This window comes from Malania oleifera, chromosome 8, assembly GCF_029873635.1.
Source record: "Malania oleifera isolate guangnan ecotype guangnan chromosome 8, ASM2987363v1, whole genome shotgun sequence".
Taxonomy (NCBI): domain Eukaryota; kingdom Viridiplantae; phylum Streptophyta; class Magnoliopsida; order Santalales; family Ximeniaceae; genus Malania; species Malania oleifera.
Window position 1 is genome coordinate 64805858 of NC_080424.1, and position 20969 is coordinate 64826826.

The window sequence follows — 20969 nt, forward strand, 5'->3', positions numbered from 1 at the left end:
GCAATCTCTCTATGACTCTCCTAATGATGAGGACTTAAAAAAGAAGGGTGACAGCTAAGAAAACTGAAGCTTCAAGATTAGATGAGGCTAACAGGTTATTTCTTGCTCAACTTGCTAAAGCTAAATACCTTACGGATTGTGATGAAAGCACATCCTTTTTTCATGCCTTGATGAGGAGAAACAGAAGTAGGAATCACATTACAGCTGTTACAAAAACCAATGATGAACAGACTATTTCCTAACAAAAAGTAGTTGATGAATTCCTTAGATTTTATAAGGAGTTGCTGGGAAGTGAAAGGGAAACTGAGCATGTTGACCCGAGGATTGTGGCAAAAGGAAAGTCAGTGAATGATGTTCAGAGGGCTATAATGACGTCTACTATTTCAGATGAAGAAATAAAGACAGCTTTGTTTAGTATAGATGATATGAAATCTCCTGGGCCTGATGGTTTTACAGCCTGCTTTTTTCAAAAATCATGGAGCATAATTAGGAAGGAATTCACTCTAGCTGTCAAAGAATTTTTCATATCAGGCAAACTTTTGAAACAGGTCAACCATACTGCAATAGCTTTGATCCCAAAATCTTGCCATGCAGCTACAGTGCAAGAATACAGACATATTGGTTGCTGTAATGTAATGTATAAAGTTATAGCAAAAGTGATAGCTGCCAGAATTAAACCATGTCTTGTTGATATTGTCAATCCTGCTCAATCAGCTTTTGTCCAACAAAGGAGCATGGTCGAAAATATCTATCTGGTTCAGGAAATTGTGAGGAAGTATGCAAGAAAAAGAATATCTCCCAGATGCATGATGAAAATTGATATAAAAAAAGCTTATGACTCTTTATCTTGGAAGTTTCTGAAGGAAATGCTGGAGCTCCCGAATTTCCCAAGTATAATGATAGGTTGGATTATGGAATGTGCGACTTCCACTTCACATTCTCTTTCTATCAATGGGGGATATCATGGTTTTTTTTTAAGGCAAAAAGGGTCTAAGACAAGGTGACCCTATATCTCCTCTATTATTTGTGATTTGCATGGAATACCTATCAAGATTGTTGTTGACTCTTGAGGGAAACTCTGAATTCAGATATCATCCAAGATGTGACAAACTGAAGATAACTCATCTTGCATTTGCAGATGACTTGATTCTCTTTTCAAGAGGTGACCCCAGATCTGTTAGACTTCTTATGAGCTGCTTAGAAAAGTTTTCAGTTAGTTCAGGACTCTCTGCTAATAACCAGAAATCTAGCCTATTGTTTGCTGGTATAAATGCTCATGACTTGGAGGAAATTAGAAGTTTCACAGGGTTCCAAGATGGGGAGTTTCCCTTTAGATATCTGGGGATCCCTTTGGTGGCTTCTAGACTGAAAAAGATGCACTACTCTCCTTTGATTAATAGAGTATCTAGTCTGTTCAGTGGGTGGCCTGGACATACAATTTCAAATGCAGGCAAGTTGGAGCTGATAAATTCTGTAATTCAAGGAGTTGAATGTTTTTGGCTTGCCATCTTCCCTATTCCTAATTCAGTTTTGGAGCATGTGGTGAAATTATGTAGAAACTTTCTGTGGGGAGGAAGGAAAAAGCCACTAGTGGCCTGGAAGGAGATATGTCTACCAAAATCAGAAGGAGGATTGGGGGTGTTTGATATAAAAACCTGGAATAAGGCCTTATTATCAAGGGCCTGTGGAATATACACGATAAAAAGGATTCCCTTTGGTCTAAATGGGTAAACCATTATTATCTAAAGGAAGATAGCATTTGGAATGTGTTTCCAAAACATGTTGACTCTCTTTTGTTCAAAAAGATCATGGATATTAAGAACCAGTTCCTACAAGCTTGTGGTGGTCAAGATGCAGCAGTGAGCATGCTGAATCAATTGGTAGTTGATGGGCGGAGGATATCTACCTCTGAAATTTATAATTTCTGGAGAAACAAAGGCAGTAGAATTGTATGACATAAGGAGGTTTGGAAGTGTGGGAGTTTACCTAAACATGCATTTACCTTGTGGTTGGGCATTAAAGGGAAACTGTTCACTCTTGACAAACTAGAAGGGGATGGTGTGGATAAAAATTGTGTTTACTGTGGAGATGAAACTGAAACTATAGACCACCTATTCTTTAAATGCAAGATAACCAAACAGGTTTAGGATACTATCAGATATTGGCTGGGGTTAAGAAGGAATATGTCTACTTTGAAAGCAGCTCTAAAATGGCTGCACAAGGAAGCAAAAGGCACAGGTATAAAATCCAATGGGAAAAAGATTTGTGTGGCTGCTACAGTATACCTCCTATGGCATTTCAAAAACAAAAAGAAGTTTGAAGGCAAAGAAATTGAACCAGATAGCTTGGTGAAGATAATCCAAACACAAACATATTGAATTGTGTATGACAAATATAATTTGTTTTCATATTAATGTGCTTATGTTGATGGCTTTACTTGGCTTATGATGCTTATTTCTTGTAAAAGACTGTTTGGGGGGCCAAGTTGGCTTGACTTTTGAGTGTAATGCTTTGCATTTTTTATTGGGACTTTGTTTCTCTTTCTCCTGGGTATATATATACATGACTACACGTGAGTGATTTGATTTAGGTTGAAGGAGCTACATGAGTAAAAGTTGAAGGAGCTACATGAGTAAAAGTCCAAAATAATCATGATCAAGGCAATGCGGGGGAAAATAAAAATACTATTATCTTTCAGATTTTGACAGAAAAAAGACCATTCATATAACAAAATGGTGAGGAATCATACATCCATCCAAAGTACTTGGGATAAAGTATCAGTTGAGTTGAAGCCAAAAAGCATCAATTTCAGTTACTAAGAGAATTAAATGCAAATGATCTAGTGGAAACTCTATAGATTGACACATGAATACAACAACAAAACCAAGCCTTAAGTCCCACTAGGTGGGGTTGGCTATATGAATCATTTTCCGCTAATTTATACGATCATGGACCATGTCTTTTTGACAAATTCAGGGCTATTAAATTCTTACTCACTATCTCATTCCAAGTTATTTTAGGTCTACCAATACTCCCCCTCCCCCCCCCCCCCAAAACAGTAACTAACTCGCTCTTCCTCACTAGCGTACTATGTGACCTACATTGCAAGTGTCCATACCATCTGAGTCATCCCTCCCTTATCTTATCTTCTATAGGAGTTACACTTAACTCACCATGAATATGTTTATTCCTTAATTTAACTTTCAGTGTTTATACCACTCATCCATCTAAGCATTCTCATCTCGGCAACTTTTACTTTTTGGATATTTTGTTTCTTCATTGCCCAACATTTGGATCCATATAGCATAGATGGTCTTATAGTCGTCCCATAACAACAACAACAAAACCAAGCCTTAGTCCCACTAAGTGAGGTCGACTATATGAATCCTTTTCCGCCAATTTATGCGATCATGGATCATTTCTTTTGATAGATTCAAGGATATTAAATCCTTACTATCTCCTCCCAAATTATTTTAGGTCTACCCCTACCCCTTCTATTGCCCTCCACAGTAACTAAGTCACTCTTCCTCACAGGTGCACTATAAGGCCTACGTTGCAAGTGTCCATACCATCTGAGTCATCCCTCCTTTATCTTATCTTCTATAGGAGCTACACCTAACTTACCACGAATATGTTCATTCTTTAATTTATCTTTCAATGTCATACCACTCATCCATCTAAGCATTCTCATCTCGGCAACTTTTACTTTTTGGATATTATGTTTCTTTGTCATCCAACATTCCGATCCATATAGCATATCTAGTCTTATAGTTGTCCTATAAAGCTTCCCTTTCAATTTTAAGGGTATTCTACGATCACATAGCACACTTGAAACACTTCTCCATTTTACCCATCCTGCTTTAACTCTATGCATTACATCATCTTCAATTTCTCCTTCAGCTTGCATAATAGATACAAGGTATCGAAATCAACAAGTGCTATTTATTTCTTCATCATCAAGTTTAACTTTATCTCCAATATTCCTCCTATCATTACTAAAATTACATTTCATATATTCTGTTTTATTTCTACTTATCCTAAACCCTCTAGATTCCAAAGTTTCTCTCCATAATTCTAACTCGGCCTCTACTCTGTCCCCAGTTTCGTCAATTAATACAATATCATCTGCAAACAACATACACCATAAAACTTCCTTTTGAATACTCTTAGTCAATTGGTCCATCACTAAAGCAAAAAGATAAGGACTCAAAGCAGATCCTTGATGTACACTTATGGTAATTGGAAATTCTCTAGCTTCTCCATCTATAGTCCTTACACTAGTCATTACTCCATCATACATATCCTTAATGACATCTGTATACCTACAACATACACCCTTTTTTTGTACATCTTTATCCCACCACCAACTTTCTTTGCTATTCAAGAATATTCCCCTTGATTCACCTAAAATCTCTTTTACTATCTTTTTAATAGAGCTAGCTAATCTATTCCAAAGAGTATTTGTATCTATCCCATCTTCTAAGGTCCTATCCCCATCTTTGATCATTTTATCTTTAAATTTTATTATATTTTCTCCTTTTAGGTTCCACCATCTAGTTCTCCTACACTAGTTTATTTTATCATTTTTCTTCCATTTTTTTAATACATATATCTAACACTAAGACTTTATGTTCTGTGGTTAGGCTTTCACCCAGAATAACTTTACAATCCTTGTATGATAAACGATCTACCTTTCTAGTTTAAAAAAAAAATCTATTTGACTTCTATTTTGTCCACTTTTAAAGGTTATTAAGTGTTCTTCTCTCTTCTTATAGCAAGTATTCATTATACTAAAATCATATGACATGGCAAAGTCTAAGATCATCTCCCCAACTCATTTTTGTCTCCATATCCATATCCTCTATGTATTCTCTCATAATTTTTATTGTCTCTTTCAACGTGTCCATTCAGATCTCCTCCTATAAATATTTTCTCAGTCCCAGGTATGCCTTGTATAATACTATCCATATCTTCCCAAAATTGTCTCTTAAGCATAAGCACTAATGATATTTATTATCTCTTGTCCTAATACCATTTTGATTTTTATAATTTTATCTCTTACTCTAGTTACATTCACAACACTATCTTTTAATTTTTTGTCTATAATAATGCCTAATCCATTCTTATGTTTTTCTTTTCCAATGTACCAAAGTTTAAATCCTGATTTATCGATTTCTCTAGCTTTCTCCCCCACCCACTTAGATTCTTGAAGGCAAATTATATTAATTCTTCTTTTAATCATTGTATCCACAATTTCCATATTTTTACCCATAAGTGTCCCTATATTCCAAGTTGCTAATCTAATCCTAATTTCCTGAACTAAAGTCTTTACCTGCCCACGTCCAGAATGATGCAGGAACCCTCACATATTTGACACCGTACCTAGGTGCCGACACGGCGCATCGCTTCGGTGCAACGACCTATCCCACCCTCGCTACACCCGGGTGGTTCATGTGCAACGCGTCACTCGTAGGGTACTCCCCAGCAAATATTCGGTAAGGATTCATCTCATAGTGATATGACAAATTTTATGCTGGCTGTCAGCTACATAACGCAACCCTCCTCCTTACCCCGGGCTTGGGACCGGCTGTGTGTGAAAAAATTAGGGACATTGAGTGCATCACAGGCGGAGTTTTATAGTCTTCCTATAAAACTTCCTTTTTAATTTTAAGGATATTCTACAATCACAAAGCACACTTGAAGCACTTCTCCATTTTACCCAACCTGCCTTAACTCTATGCATTACATCATTTTAATTTCTCCTTCAACTTGCATAATAGATCCATGGTATCGAAATCTACAAGTGCTATTTATTTCTTCATTATCAAGTTTAACTTTGTCTCCAATATTCCTCCTACCATTACTGAAATTACATTTCATATATTCTGTCTTATTTCTACTTATCCTAAAGCCTCTAGATTCCAAAACTTCTCTCCATAATTCTAAGTCAATCTCTACTCCGCCCCTAATTTCATCAATCAATACAATATCATCTGCAAACAACATACACCATGGAACCTCATTTTGAATACTCTTAGTCAGTTGGTCCATCACTAAATCAAAAAGATAAGGTCTCAAAGCAGATCTTTCATGTACACTTATGGTGATTGGATACTGATAGAATTAAATAAATGATCAGCATATGTAACTCATTGGACTTTTAGTACTACAAAGTCTCACACAATAAGGAAAGAGCAATGATTTCGCAAAACATAGCATTTCACACTAAAGCCTTCGTGTCACCCTATTCTATCAATTAGAAGCACATATGTAATGACAATATCTAAATGTTTAGATTTTAGTGACTTCAAAAAATTGAAAAGAAAATGCTGCTCTGGAGCGTGACAAAAAAAAATTGCAAAATGGCTGAAATGTTGAAATACTAAAATGGACATCATTTTAATAGACAAAAACATTGTGTGGATAATTTTGCAGTATTTGAAAAAACAAAAAAAAAATAAACAAACACGCCCATGGAATAAACTAATATATAAATAAAAACCACCTTTTATCTTTTAAAACGTCAAAACATTAGTTTTATTAGCACCTTAGAAAAGCTAAATGTTAGCTAAAAAACCTATTTACCTCTATGTTGTACCGAACTTCTACTTACAGGGAGGAGGGGGTCAAACTGAATCTAAGAACTCTTATGTACAACAACAACAAACCAAGCCTTAAGTCCCACTAGGTAAGGTCGGCTATATGAATCCTTTTCCACCAATTAATGCAATCATGGATCCTTTGACAAATTAATGGCTATTAAATCCTTATTTACTATCTCATTCCAAATAATTTTAAGTCTACCCTTACCCTTTCTACTACCCCTCACAATAACTCACTCTTCCTCACTAGCACACTACGTGGCCTATATTGCAAGTGTCCAAACCATCTTAGTTGTCTCTCCTTTATCTTATCTTCTACAAGAGTTACGTGCCTACACCTAATTTACAGTGAATTTGTTCATTTCTAAATTTATCATTTAATGTTAAACCACTCATCCATCTAAACATTCTCATCTCGGAAACTTTTACCTTTTCGATATGTTGTTTCTTAGTTGCCCAACATTCTGATCCATATAGCATATTTGGTATTACAACCATCCTATAAAATTTCCCTTTTAATTTTAAAGCTATTCTACGATCACAAAGCACACTTGAAACACTTCTCCATTTTACCCAATTTACTCTAATGTCAGCTGAAAAATTTTAGTCTCAGTAACAACCCTTGAATTTGGGATGGAAGGATCATAAGCACCAAGAGTAAGGGAGATAGTAAGGTAGTTTAACAGAATAAAATATGTAACAGAGAAAAAAAAATTGAAGAAATATTTGGAAGAATATTAAAACACATGCAAAGAATTAATAGTACATACTTGGGACATAGACATGAAAAACTTTACATCAACACACTTCAAAAGTTTAAGGCTGCAAATGATCCTCCAGCCCCAGACCTTGCTATAAAGAAAGGAGTCGTGTGCACTGGGGCTGCCATATTTCCAACATTGTATAAATTAATTGGTGTTTCACAAATTGGTAAACAACTTGTCAAGATGTTGTTCCTCACTTTGGCCCTGAGTTTCTGCTAGATACGTTATTAGCCAGCACAAGTTTTCAAAAAAAGTCTCTCACTTGCACAATTTCAAGATAGATGGATAATAATACTAGGTCACTGCTGAAACTGTGGGGAAAGAAATCTGGGCTTGGAAGGGTATTTCTATGAATAGAGAAAGGAAAAGGGCCTTGTCCTTGATCCCACTCACTATTTTTTAGATTGTGAGGAGGGAGAGAGAGGGAGGGAGGGAGGAAGATATGTAGAGCTTTTGAAAGAACAACTACCACTACTACAATCATCAAGGATAGATAGATGGCCGACTATTTTTTCAAGCTGGTTTAGAAGGCAGTGCATGCTGGACATATCTTGACCTGCTGGACACACTATCATACAGTTGATTTGTTTTTCTCTCTTTTCTTTGCATGTGCTTGGGCGGCAACCCACCCTATTTATGAAATATCTCTTCCTTGATTAAAAAAATAGTAATATAGTGTTAAGAGTTTGAACCTGATGTATAAGTTGGTTATCATTTCACAGTCAACCTAACCCTCAAGGACAATGGTAAAGAGGGAAACGTTGAAGGAAACTAGTAAAGCTAGTCGAGGTTCTGAGAGATTGTCAATGATCTAACAATTAATAAAAGACGTGGCTTTTCTTGTTAAGGGTAAAAAACAGTCAATTTTATTATACACTACGTATCAAATGTCATTAACTAAATTCAGAAAATTACTGTAAAAGGGTGTGCAATTAAGTGTGTGCACACTGTACGAACCCACTGAAATTCCCATGATTGATACAGAAATAGTGATTTTTGGGATTCCAAGGGATGTAATAATCTTAGCTAACACTAAAAACAGAATCACAAATACACCAAAGCGAAAAGAGATCAACATAATCTTTGCAGTTCCATCTAAGGAGAAAGTTGACATGCCAATCAAAAGAACCACTCAAAACCCCACAACAGAAACAACAAAATCAAATCATTCGTCAGAAATCAATTACCAGTGACTGCAGATGCTTGTGGTTTGATCAGATTCAATTGCCATTCCAGTATAAAAAAAAAAAAAAAAACCGCAAAAGAACAATTTATCAATCAAAATTTCCTGCAAAAACAAATAATTAATAAGCAAAAAATAATAAAAACAATAGTAATCATGATAATACAACACCCGCAAAAATAATAGAATTTAGGAAACAAGTCGCAAAAGATTGAGGAATGGACAAATAAAATCAGAAAAAGTAACAAAGTTCTTAACATCAGCCGAGAATTACCTTTTTTAACCCAAAATTGGAAACTTTGGGTACTAAATTTTATCAGGGCAAATGTTGGATTCTTAGAGAATGTGGGAGGAAGAAGAGGGATCGGTCTGCAGAGAACCATTAAATAGAAAAGTTTGGAAGCTGAGTGAGTCCACGTTGATTGGCCATCGCCCGCCTAACGGTCCCACGACCCTTTAATGCGGTGGGTACACGCTCCTCTCCGTGCACTGGCCGAGTACCGTGACTCTGTGTATATGGTGTATGGATCTGGATATGGGCCGGATTGGGCAACTCTACTCGATTGGGCCGTCCCGGAAGCACTTAGGGCCGCCTCAGTTGACTTCTCGTAGTCATGGATCTGATTTTTAATGTGGATTGGGCCTACCAAACCGTTCATTGTCCTTTATTTTTCCTTTTTTTTGTTTCTTTCTATCATACTCTAATTATACATTTAGAACTCTTATTATACATTTATGTAATGTTTGGGAGCATGAATTTTAAATCTTGAATTTGGATTTGAGTTCATTTGGATAAATTTTAATATAATTTTGTACATCATCTTGTCTAAATTCAATACAACTTCAAAATCAAGGTTTCTCCAATGGAGGAATAGAATTGAATTGAAAAAAAAATTTTAATTAAATTTATCACTTAATTTAATCACGCTTTGTACTCAAATTTTTATTTCAATTTTTTATCTACCTTACTACATTCCTCAAACCAAATATATTACGAGTATTATTAAATATTATATTAATAAAAATAGCTACACAAGTTGGAAGGTAGTTTCAATCTCCATCATAGAAGTATTATATTTAGAGACATGAATTTTTGAAATTTGATTGTAGATTTGTATGGATTTAAACAAAATGTAATGTAAAATGTAAAAGTATATTAAGTTTTTTTTTTTTTTTAGGTCCACGTAATTCTAAATTTAAGTTTCAAAATTCATTATCCCATACATTACACACATGTTTCTCAACATTTTTTTTTTTTTTTGGGTTACACCGGGTGTCCTAAGGCCCTCGGCTCATTCAGCTATATGATATATGATCACCTATCTATGTATCTTTAAAAAAGAAAATAGTTCAAAAATTAGAAATAGCTTCCCAAAAGGAGGGTGAATTGGCTTTAAAACTTTCTTTTAACTTCTTTTAAGAATCCTTAACTTCTTTAAACACTTAACCAATTCTTTAACTTATTTATTTAATTTCACCAATCACACAACAACTTAATTAAACAACCAATCAATTAAACGCAATAATCAATCAATTTATTTTCCAAGTATAAGTCAAACAACAAACAACCAAATCAAGATATAAAGTATTCAGCACTTTGGTAATATAACAACTCAAGATGGTTGTTTGTTTATATTTGTCAAATTTGAACCAAGCCCTGTAATGAATGAGAATTTATGCTTACTGATGTAAAGCCCTGTATAGATGAATCAAATCACTCTTTCTAAATATTTAGAACTCAAATAAACTCTTGGTAAATTTATCTTTAGGATGTTAACCAAGTAACGTACTTCCATAAGGTTTCCGTAAGATATGGTGTCACCAACGTACTCCCTTTCGGTTTCCGCAACCCAAATCAAAATTAAACCTTAAGTTTGTTTGATTTTTCAAATATATGTAGCTTATATGATTCCCAAATTTTAAACCATCCACACAATTTAAATATGCTGAAAATAAAGAGTAAGGGAAGGAGAGAATGAGACGAAGATTTTTACGAGGTTCGGCTTATACCCAGCCTATGTCCTCACATTTGGCAAACCACCAAAGGATTCACTAATTCAGTTCCGTTGACGGTGGAACAATACCGATTACAACACTCCTTGGTTAAGGTTAGAGCCCGCCTTCTCCAAACGATATTCCTTCATTCAATCACTCCTTACATAGGCTAGAGTCCGCCTCTCTAAGCAATGTCCCCTTACTTAGCCAACGATCCAAACGATCCTTGGAACGTCAAAGAACTATAAGAAACATAAGATAAGATTTGCATACAAGTATACTTTCTCAAAGAGCAAGTTAGTACGATTTCAGCACTATATACTTTGAATGTAAAATACCAATATGAAATACAATGAAACTCAAGTGTAGAATTCACCAATATCCTTATTAGATAAGGATTAGAAATAGGAACTCAGAGAAAGAAGGATCAGCACTTCAGAATTCTCAGCAAAATAATTTTTCAATGAGTGAACAAGAGAGCTTTGGAAGAACAAGAATACTTTTAGCTTTACTAGCAAATTTTTCAATTCTTGGATGTGTTTTGATTTGCAAAACCATGTATTTATAGGCTTTAAAACTTGTTTCCATGTTGCAAAAGTTTCCTTTGAGAGTTTCCCAAATTTTTAGAAAGTTTAAAGCTCAAACGGCTATATTTTAAAACATGAGAAAAAAATTTTTTGCCCATTGAATAGTGTTCAGTTGACTGAAGTCATAAGTTCAGTCAACTGAACTGCTGCTGCCTGCTGTATATTCTATTCAAAAAATCTTCAGTTGACTGAATTTAATCTTCAGTCGACCGAAGTCATATGTTCAGTCATCTGAAGTCCCTCTCGTGAACAGTGTTCAGTTGATTGATAGTAGTGACCCCCCCTTCAGTGTTTTAGCCATAACTTTTTATGTATAACTCCAAACTAGGTGTTCTTGGTGTCAAACGAAAGCTAAGAGAAAATACTAAAACTTTATGTTCATTACTTTTTAAAATAATGAAGTTTTGATAGTGAAAAATACACCTGAATATGGCTGTATCAAAATTGACAGCAAACAGAAAAACCCTTTTTGGTACTTTTTATTCCAAAAATGATTCTAACCCTTTTAAAATAATTTTTGATTTTATAAAATTATTTTACAGATATTTTAAAAGGTATTTAGGTCCAAAAAGTTAACCTAAGAGCTTCAAAATATTGCAAACGATATTTTAAACATTTAAAGTACTTATATAAAAACTCTTAAAACTTTTCTCATTCTTAAGTCTTTATGTTTTATTTCTTAAAGCTTCCATTTTCTTTGAGCTTTATCACTTTGCCTTTCTTTGGATCTTTTAGTATTCCTTGGCTTTCAAAAACTCATTCATGTCTTCATATTCTTCAGAATTTAATATATCATCTTTAAATCCATGCTTGAACTCTTTTAAGCTTCATTTGATCCTCTTGAGCACTTTGACCTTTGCTTTCTCATATATAAGCTTTGAAATATCATTTCTCACACAAATACATTAAATTTCACTTGTTTGTTAGCATCAAAATAAGATAACAAGATTTTAAACCTTGTAAGGCCAACAATCTCCCCTTTTTTGATGATGACAAACAAGGAGGCAAAAATGTGAGTAAGCCTTAAAAAGGTTCCCCCTTTCAATAAGCTTCATCTTAATAAAATCAATATTAATTTTATCAATCATGCTTATCACTTATGCCCAATTTTTGCTTCATAACTTCTCCCCCTTTTGACATCAATCAAAAAGAAAAGAAGAGATTTAAATTCAAATACAAATCGTTTTAAGCATATCAATAACCATGTATTCCAAACATATGTACACACTCAAGTTATTGTTTTTCAATATTGCATGGATAGTGTGTAACTCACAGCATTTATTCAAGATACCGGCTGATAATAATTTGATGGTTTTTATGATATCAATTTAAAATTTAAAATTTAATTCATGATGTTAATCGATTTATGACACTCCACCTGAATTCAATACATTCAGATTTGATACCAATTATGCTTTTAAATTTATTATTCATGCTTCATATATTGATTCATATCCTGTATGTTCTCACGAATATACTCATCAAATACCCATATCATGCTAAGATCATCAATGTCACGTCATGCTCATAGACATAATCATACTCATAAATAATTTGACTTTATGATACCAAGTGAGCTTTTAAGATTTGATATCCATTGAATTTTTATTTTTTTTAATATGTGAAACCAAAAATACTTTATAGATACCAAAGTTTAATATCACATCATGCATAGTTCATGGATATAAAAAAAATCATTCATAGCTCATGGATACCAACACAGAGATCAACATAAATCAAATTTATCCACTTGATTCATTATTAGCATGCAAAGTCAAAAATTAATTTTATATCAAGATTCATGCTCATGCTCAATAATCTCATGCTCAAACTCTATTCTTCTTATATCAAGATTTAACTTCATAATCATGCTCAAGTTTGCAATATAATGAGCCATAAATTATCAATATAAGTCAAGTCAAGTCAAGTCATACTCATGTATATAGCATATCAATACATCACATAAGCAAGTAAGCATGTAACATATAGTATCAAGGCGCTTATATAATAAGTTCAGATTTGATATTTTCTTTATATCTTCTTAAGTTAAGCCTTGTAAAAAATCATCCTATGATTTTGGCCAAAAATGCCATTTTCTATTTTATATATGTGTGAAGTCATTATTTCATTTTGGTACCCATATTTTCTTGGGTCCGAAGGATTTTTGGAGGAAGGTTTCTTTTATCTTTCATACTTGTTTTGTTTTAACACCTTTCCTCTTAAATGGACATTCAAACTTTATATGCCCCTTTTTCTTGCATTGATAGCATATGGTGTTTGTGTAGGCATTAGAAGATGTGTAAGTATAGTCTTTGAATTCTTTCGAGAAATATCCCATGTAAGAATTCTTTTTCTTTTTATTTTCAATTCCATTGAAATCAATGCATTCTTTATTTAGAGACATTCTTTGTAAGCCAATCATCTTATCAAAATTTTCCTTTCCTTTAGTGAAGTTATGAATGATCTTATCTTTATCTTCAATTTGACTCTTAAAATTTTCTATCTCTTTCTTGTTATCAACCTTCTTTTGTAATTTCTCTAACGCTAGACATAATTTTCTTATTCTATCCTCTAATCCATAAATATATATATCTTTCTCATATATGGTAGAGGATAAGGATCGAAGGTCTTCTATCATCTTTTCATTCCTGCTTTCTAATTCTTTAATTTTCAAGTCTTTCTCTTTTTCAGCAAGATTTTTAACTTCTAACTCCTTTGTCAAAGTTTCATTCTTACTTTCCATTTTCTTGATTCTAAACTCTTTTTCTCTTTCTGCAGCCTTAAGGGATTCTAGCTCTTTTATTATTCCTTCATTCATATTTTTCAATGATGTATTTCGTTTATTTTCTTTGATAAGCATCTTATGTACTTTGAATAAATCATTTTGAAGTTCATCATAAGATGGCATACCCTCATCACTTGATTCATTATTACAAGAATTATTTGAAAATTTAGTTGGGGAGCTTTCTTCGTTATCCCATGCCATAAAGCACATGTAAGCAACCTCTTGGTCACTTATTTCATTCTCCGAACTACTTGTACTATCCCAAGTAGTGGCTTTCATGGCTTTCTTCTTTTTCTTCTTAGATTCTTTCTTTAGTAGTGGACACTCCAGTTTGATATGTCCAGCTTTGTTGTAATTGTAACACGTAGGAGTTTTATTCTTTAATTTCTTACTAACTTCTTCTTCTTCTTCATCCGATTCAGATTTTTGAATTCTTCTCTTGAATTTGTTTCTCCGTCTTAGTATTCTTGCTAGCTTTTTAGATATAAAGGCTGCTTCATCTTCATCCATCTCTTCACTACTAGAGTTTTCTTGTGAGGTTTTAAAGTCTACTTTTTCTTGGGCTTTGGTTTTCCCACTCTTTTCATTCATTGCCATGTTATATGTGAGGAGAGAACCTATAAGCTCATCTAAGAATGTATTTTTCAGATTTCTACCTTCCGTGATAGCAGTAGCCTTTGGTTCCCATATGGAGGGAAGACCTCTTAGAATTTTTCTTATCATCTCATAAGTAGTGTAAGTTTTTCCTAAGGCATTCAGTGAATTGATTATGTGAGTGAACCTAGTAAACATATTTGTAATTGATTCATCCGGGTTCATTTTAAAGGCTTCATACTCGCTTGTGAGCATATTTACCCTATTATCCCTAATATCCGTTGTTCCTTCATAAGTAACTTCTAGTTTATCCCATATTTCCTTAGCTAATTTACAAGCCATTACTCGATTAAATTCATTAGCATCCAAGGCACAATATAAAGCATTTATAGCACTTGAATTTGTTTGGAGCATTCTATAATCTTGATCGGTCATATCTTTCTTCTCTTTTGGGATTTGTTTTCCATCTACTATCTTGGTGGGAATTTGATCTCCATCTATAACAACTTCCCATACTTTCCAATTCATCGTTTGGAGATAGATTTGCATTCTCTTTTCCCAGAAGGTATAGTTCAAACCACAAAAGATAGGTGGCCTAATTGAAGATTGTCCCTCTCCAAAGGGAGTTACGCCTAAGTTAGCCATTACGATCTTTTTATAGCTTCTAGTTAAGAGTTGCTATAACCTCGCTCTGATACCAATTGAAATTAGAAATAGCTTCCCAAGAGAGGGGGGGGGGTGAATTGGCTTTTAAAACTTTCTTTTAACTTCTTTTAAGAATCCTTAACTTCTTTTAACACTTAACCAATTCTTTAACTTATTTGTTTAATTTCACCAATCACACAACAACTTAATTAAACTACCAATCAATTAAACGCAATCTTCAATCAATTTATTTTCCAAGTATAAGTCAAACAACAAACAATCAAACCAAGATATAAAGTATTCAGCACTTTGGTAATATAACAACTCAAGATGGTTATTTGTTTATATTTGCCAAATCTGAACCAAGCCCTGTAATGAATGAGAATTTATGCTTGCTGATGTAAAGCCCTGTATAGATGAATCAAATCACTCTTTCCAAATATTTAGAACTCAAATAAACTCTTGGTAAATTTATCTTTGGGATGTTAACCAAGTAACGTACTCTCATAAGGTTTCCGCAAGATATGGTGTCACCAACGTACTCCCTTTCGGTTTCCGCAACCCAAATCAAAATTAAACCTTAAGTTTGTTTGATTTTCCAAATATATGTAGTTTATATGATTCCCAAATTTTAAACCATCCACACAATTTAAATATGCTGAAAATAAAAAGTAAGGGAAGGAGAGAATGAGACGGAGATTTTTACGAGGTTCGGCTTATACCCAGCCTACGTCCTCGCCTTTGGCAAACCACCAAAGGATTCACTAGTTCAGTTTCGTTGAAGGGTGGAACAATACCAATAACAACACTCCTTGGTTAAGGCCAGAGCCCGCCTTCTCCAAACATTATTCCTTCGTTCAGTCACTCCTTACATAGGCTAGAGTCCATCTCTCTAAGCAATATCCCCTTACTTAGCCAACGATCCAAACGATCCTTGGAATGTTAAAGAACTATAAGAAACACAAGATAAGATTTGCATACAAGTATACTTTCTCAAAGAGCAAGTTAGTATGATTTCAGCACTATATACTTTGAATGTAAAATACCAACATGAAATTCAATGAAACTCAAGTGTATAATTCACCAATATCCTTATTAGATAAGGATTAGAAATAGGAACTCAGAGAAAGAAGGATCAGCACTTCAGAATTCTCAGCAAAATAATTTTTCAATGAGTGAACAAGAGAGCTTTGGAAGAACAAGAATACTTTTAGCTTTACAAGCAGATTTTTCAATTCTTGGATGTGTTTTGATTTGCAAAATCATGTATTTATAGGCTTTCAAACTTGTTTCCATGTTGTAAAAGTTTCCTTTGAGAGTTTCCCAAAATTTTAGAAAGTTTAAAGCTCAAACGGCTATATTTTAGAATATGAGAAAAAAAATTTTTGCCCTTTAAACAGTGTTCAGTTGACTGAAGTCATAAGTTTAGTCAACTAAACTGCTACTGCCTGCTGTATATTCTGTCCAGAAAATCTTCAGTTGACTGAACTTAATCTTCTGTTGACTGAAGACATTTGTTCAGTCATCTGAAGTCCCTCCCGTGAACAGTGTTTAGTTGATTGATAGTAGTGACCCCGCTTTAGTTTTTTAGCCATAACGTTTTATGTATAACTCTAAATTAGGTGTTCTTTGTGTCAAAAGAAAGCTAAGAGAAAATCCTAAAACTTTCATGTTCATCACTTTTTAAAATAATAAATTTTTGATAGTGAAAAATACATCTAAATATGGCTGTATCAAAATTGACAGCAAACAGAAAAACCCTTTTTGGTACTTTTTATTCCAAAAATGATTCTAACCCTTTTAAAATAATTTTTGACTCTATAAAATTATTTTACAGATATTTTAAAAGGTATTTAGGTCCAAGAAGTTAACCTAAGAGTTTCAAAATATTGCAAATGATATTTTAAACATTTAAAGTACTTACATAAAAACTCTTAAAACTTTTCTCATTCTTAAGTCTTCATGTTTTGTTTCTTCAAGCTTCTATCTTCTTTGAACTTTATCACTTTGCCTTTCTTTGGATCTTTTAGTATTTCTTGGCTTTCAACAACTCATTCATGTCTTCATATTCTTCAAAATTTAATATATTATCTTTAAATCCATGCTTGAACTCTTTTAAGCTTCATTTGATCCTTTTGAGCACTTTGACCTTTGCTTTCTCATATATAAGCCCTGAAATATCATTATTCACACAAATACATTAAATTTCACTTGTTTGTTAGTATCAAAATAAGATAACAAGATTTTAAACCTTGTAAGGCCAACAGGTTCATTGGAGGCCCACCAACCTAAGTTATCATTAAATCAAATCTTATTTATTCAAACAATTTCTACAATTTTTTTTTAATAAAAGTTCCATTTTTGCTTATAATTGAAGGTAAAGACACTTTTCTAACTGTCTGCAAGAGGATTTGCTCAAGAAAAGATCATGTATATTAGGCAAGTACTCTTTTTAAGTTTCATCATTGACTAATCTAATCTTTCTTTTTTTCAAGTATATCCCAAAAAAAAAAAAACAACAAGAAGAAAGGATGTCGATCATCTCTCGTCTAAAACCCTTCCCCACACACTTCTAAATGTTTTTTGAATCGAAAACCTCAACATGAAAGTTTCAAATTTTAGTCATTCATATATTCCTTAGAGAACCTACAAATGCATTTTTACAACTGTAGAAAAGAGATAGGGCCCAGGGTGCACTTTCTATAAATATTAACACTTGAAGCAAATAAAACCTCAAATATTCCTGAGTACTAAATAACTGTATTTATAGAAGTTCCATAAAACTTCAAATTTTCAAACTTTAAAACTTTCAAAACATAACACCTGATTACAACTCTAACTGGTACTACAACAGTATTTATTATGCATCTGTTTCTCTTTCTAATCCAACTCATGAGCTTTCCATGCCTAAGTTCCAGCATGCTCCTCACAACTATCTGTAGGGTGAAAAAATAAATGGAGTGAGACAACGCTCAGTAAGTAAATAAGATTATATTAGTGTGTGACTAAAATGAGTTTTAATGCATCATACGGTTGTACCAGTAAACTTTCAATATTTATAATTTTAACATGCATTTGAAAAGGACGTAAAATATATATAAATCTATCTTGGTAACTATAATTGTAAACTGTAACTATAAATATGTATATATATATATATACTTTCCTTTATGCCCTTCCAGTAAATCATCATTTAGGCCGTCTCAAGGTGACCCTGTTCACATAAATATACATATATTTTCCTTTACTTTGTTAAAATGTCCCTTAGGTTTGTTAACTGTAAGTCATGTTTACCCCCATGACTGGGTTATGTGGTCCGATTATTGTACTTAGCTGGTTAACCGACCTACTAAATCAAACTGTAAGTGAGATTTTCCTTATTAAGTCCTTCTCCAAAATCAGGTATGCATTCAGGAGAAATCCATTACTCTGTAAAACCACGTTGTAAACAGTGTGAGTGCACTCTATAAATTATAAACTGTAAATTACGGTACCGAGCATCTGTAACCTTATAATCTTTGAGTCATAAGGGGTTTTAAAACATAGTAATATAATTTATGCAATAAAAATAACATCATAAAAATCTCATTTGTACCATAACATAAAAATAAGCTCATGTCACACGATTTTTATGCTAAAAATAATTATTTTGAATAGAAAATTATGATGCTATAAATTACTCGAGTAGATTAAAATGCTTTCTTTAAAAACAATAAACTCTATTATATTTAATAAAAAAACGAATATAATTAAATCCACGTACTTTAATTTAAATAAGGTATACTTAATAAAAACCGATATAATCCATTTCTCATACTTTAATTTAAATCAAGTATATTAAATAAAAGCTCATGGATTTAATCAAACTCAATTGAACTCGGGAAGATTTTATAATCAAAAGAATTAACACAATCAAACTTACTTACCCTAATCTTCTTCTCTAAACGGTTAATGATGAATTTCTTCCTTTAGAAAATGAGATTGAAAAGAGTGGAAGAGGGAAAATTTTAACTAGATAAAAAGTCTCATTCCCCCACAAAATCCTTCTCTCACCTTTCCTTCAATTATTTTTTGAATTTTTCTATGAAAAAAAAAAATGAACTAAGTATTTATAGATAGTTAGAGGGGTAATATTGTAATTTTGTAGGAGGAGGAAGAGCAATTGAATTTCTCTACCTCTAGAATTTAATAAAGGGATAAGAAGATAAGTAGGAGAGTTTTTCCAAGAAAGGGAAGGAGAAAATGTATAGAAAAAGGAAACCAAAAGGCTGTACACAGCCTGTGAGAGGGAAGAAAAGCATTTGTGGGAGGGGGGAGGGGGTATGTGTTGACTTTACTGTAATCCCAAGAGGGGGGTGAATTGGTATTTTAAAATTTTTCTCCCCTAGGTCAATTATCCAGTAACAGTATTACACATCCTAGGGTCAATCTAAAGCAAATAATGAAATGAATTTATAAACGCAGCTAAAATTTAAATTGTGCAAACAAAATATTCAAGCATGCACAACAAAGCAAGTAAAGAGAGATAACACCAGATATGTTATCGAGGTTAGGCAAATGTGCCTACATCCCAGCCTTGGTTCACAAGTACAAGGATTCTACTACGGCTCACTTAACGAGTGGAGTAGTACCTAATACAACCAGGTCAAATTAAAGTAGGGCTGACCTCAACCTTTACAACTAATCATTCCGGGCTGGATTAACACCCCCTCAGGCCATGCCTAGAATACAACCAATTCAAAATACAAAGTGTGTACAAAATGAGTGTTTCTCCAACAAGCAGATTTGTACCAATATCCATCAATGCACATCAACAAGATAGGAACTATATGCTCAGTGCAATGTGTGTTGTCACTCAATCTAATGTCAATATGCAATCAAGTCCAAGAGTGTATAATCAATCTATCTTTGAAACTATGTATCAATATTAATCAACCACAACTAGGGTTTCAAAGAGTTCCAACAAGTGTATTCAAAATATTTCAAAAATAATTATCTCAAAATATTAGCTCAAGAGATATTTGAAGTATAAGTTTGTCAGAAATAATTTTAGCATAATCAAAATACAAGCCTCGAAGTCTTGCAATAAAAATTCCAAGACTCGCAAGCTCTAAAGTTTTCCCCACACAATGAAATTATTAAATAAACCGGGGGGAAAAACTTTGGCTAAAACTCTCAATAGAAAATCAATCAATCAACTAAACCAATAAGAGTTTAAGCAAGTAGAATCAATGTAGAATCACTCAAGGCACTCTCACCAAACTAGATTTAACAAAAGAATAACTGTAGTGGCTTGAAGAATAACGGTATTTAAATAATAAAAGGGAGAGAAATGGAAACAAAAATAGAAACAGAAGGAGGCAGCAAGCTTCGTCGATGACGTTGCACTTTGGGTGTAAAAATCCAGGAATTTAATCAAAGACTCATCGACAAATACAGGGGATTTGTCGACGAGGATAAAATAGGGTCTCATCGACGAGGGTATATTTCGTTGACGAGAAGATACCGAGAGATTGTTTTCTAAATTCTGAAATTCGTCGATGAGGAGATGGTGTTCATCGAGGAACCTTCTTCGTGACCTTGTCGATGAGATGACGTGGCTCATCGACGAGGCCGTAGTATAAATAGTGTTAAATGAGGATTTTTACATAGAAATTCAGCGAAACTCTCTCTCTTCTCTCTCCCTATGGCTCCTCATCTCTCTCTCTCTCTCTTCGATTTCGGCCTTGTCATTCACCGGATCGACGATCTGAGCCACCACGACGCTTCTGCGAAAGTTCTCCCTAAGTCTGCTAGAGCAAATCGTCAGTGGGA

At 33.6% G+C, this 20969-nt stretch overlaps 1 protein-coding gene across 1 annotated transcript in view; it reads right to left on the reverse strand.

Moving 5' to 3' along the window:
• Window positions 1-9106, reverse strand: part of LOC131162331 (uncharacterized) — a 33666-nt gene extending 24560 nt beyond the window's left edge. The window contains exons 1-2 of the mRNA XM_058118685.1: window positions 8824-9106; window positions 8554-8654 (exon numbers count right to left, since the gene is read on the reverse strand). Coding sequence (XP_057974668.1) covers window positions 8554-8597 — 44 coding nt within the window. The 5' untranslated portion in view covers window positions 8598-8654; window positions 8824-9106. The remainder of the gene's footprint in view (window positions 1-8553; window positions 8655-8823) is intronic.
• Window positions 9107-20969: the final 11863 nt, after the last annotated feature.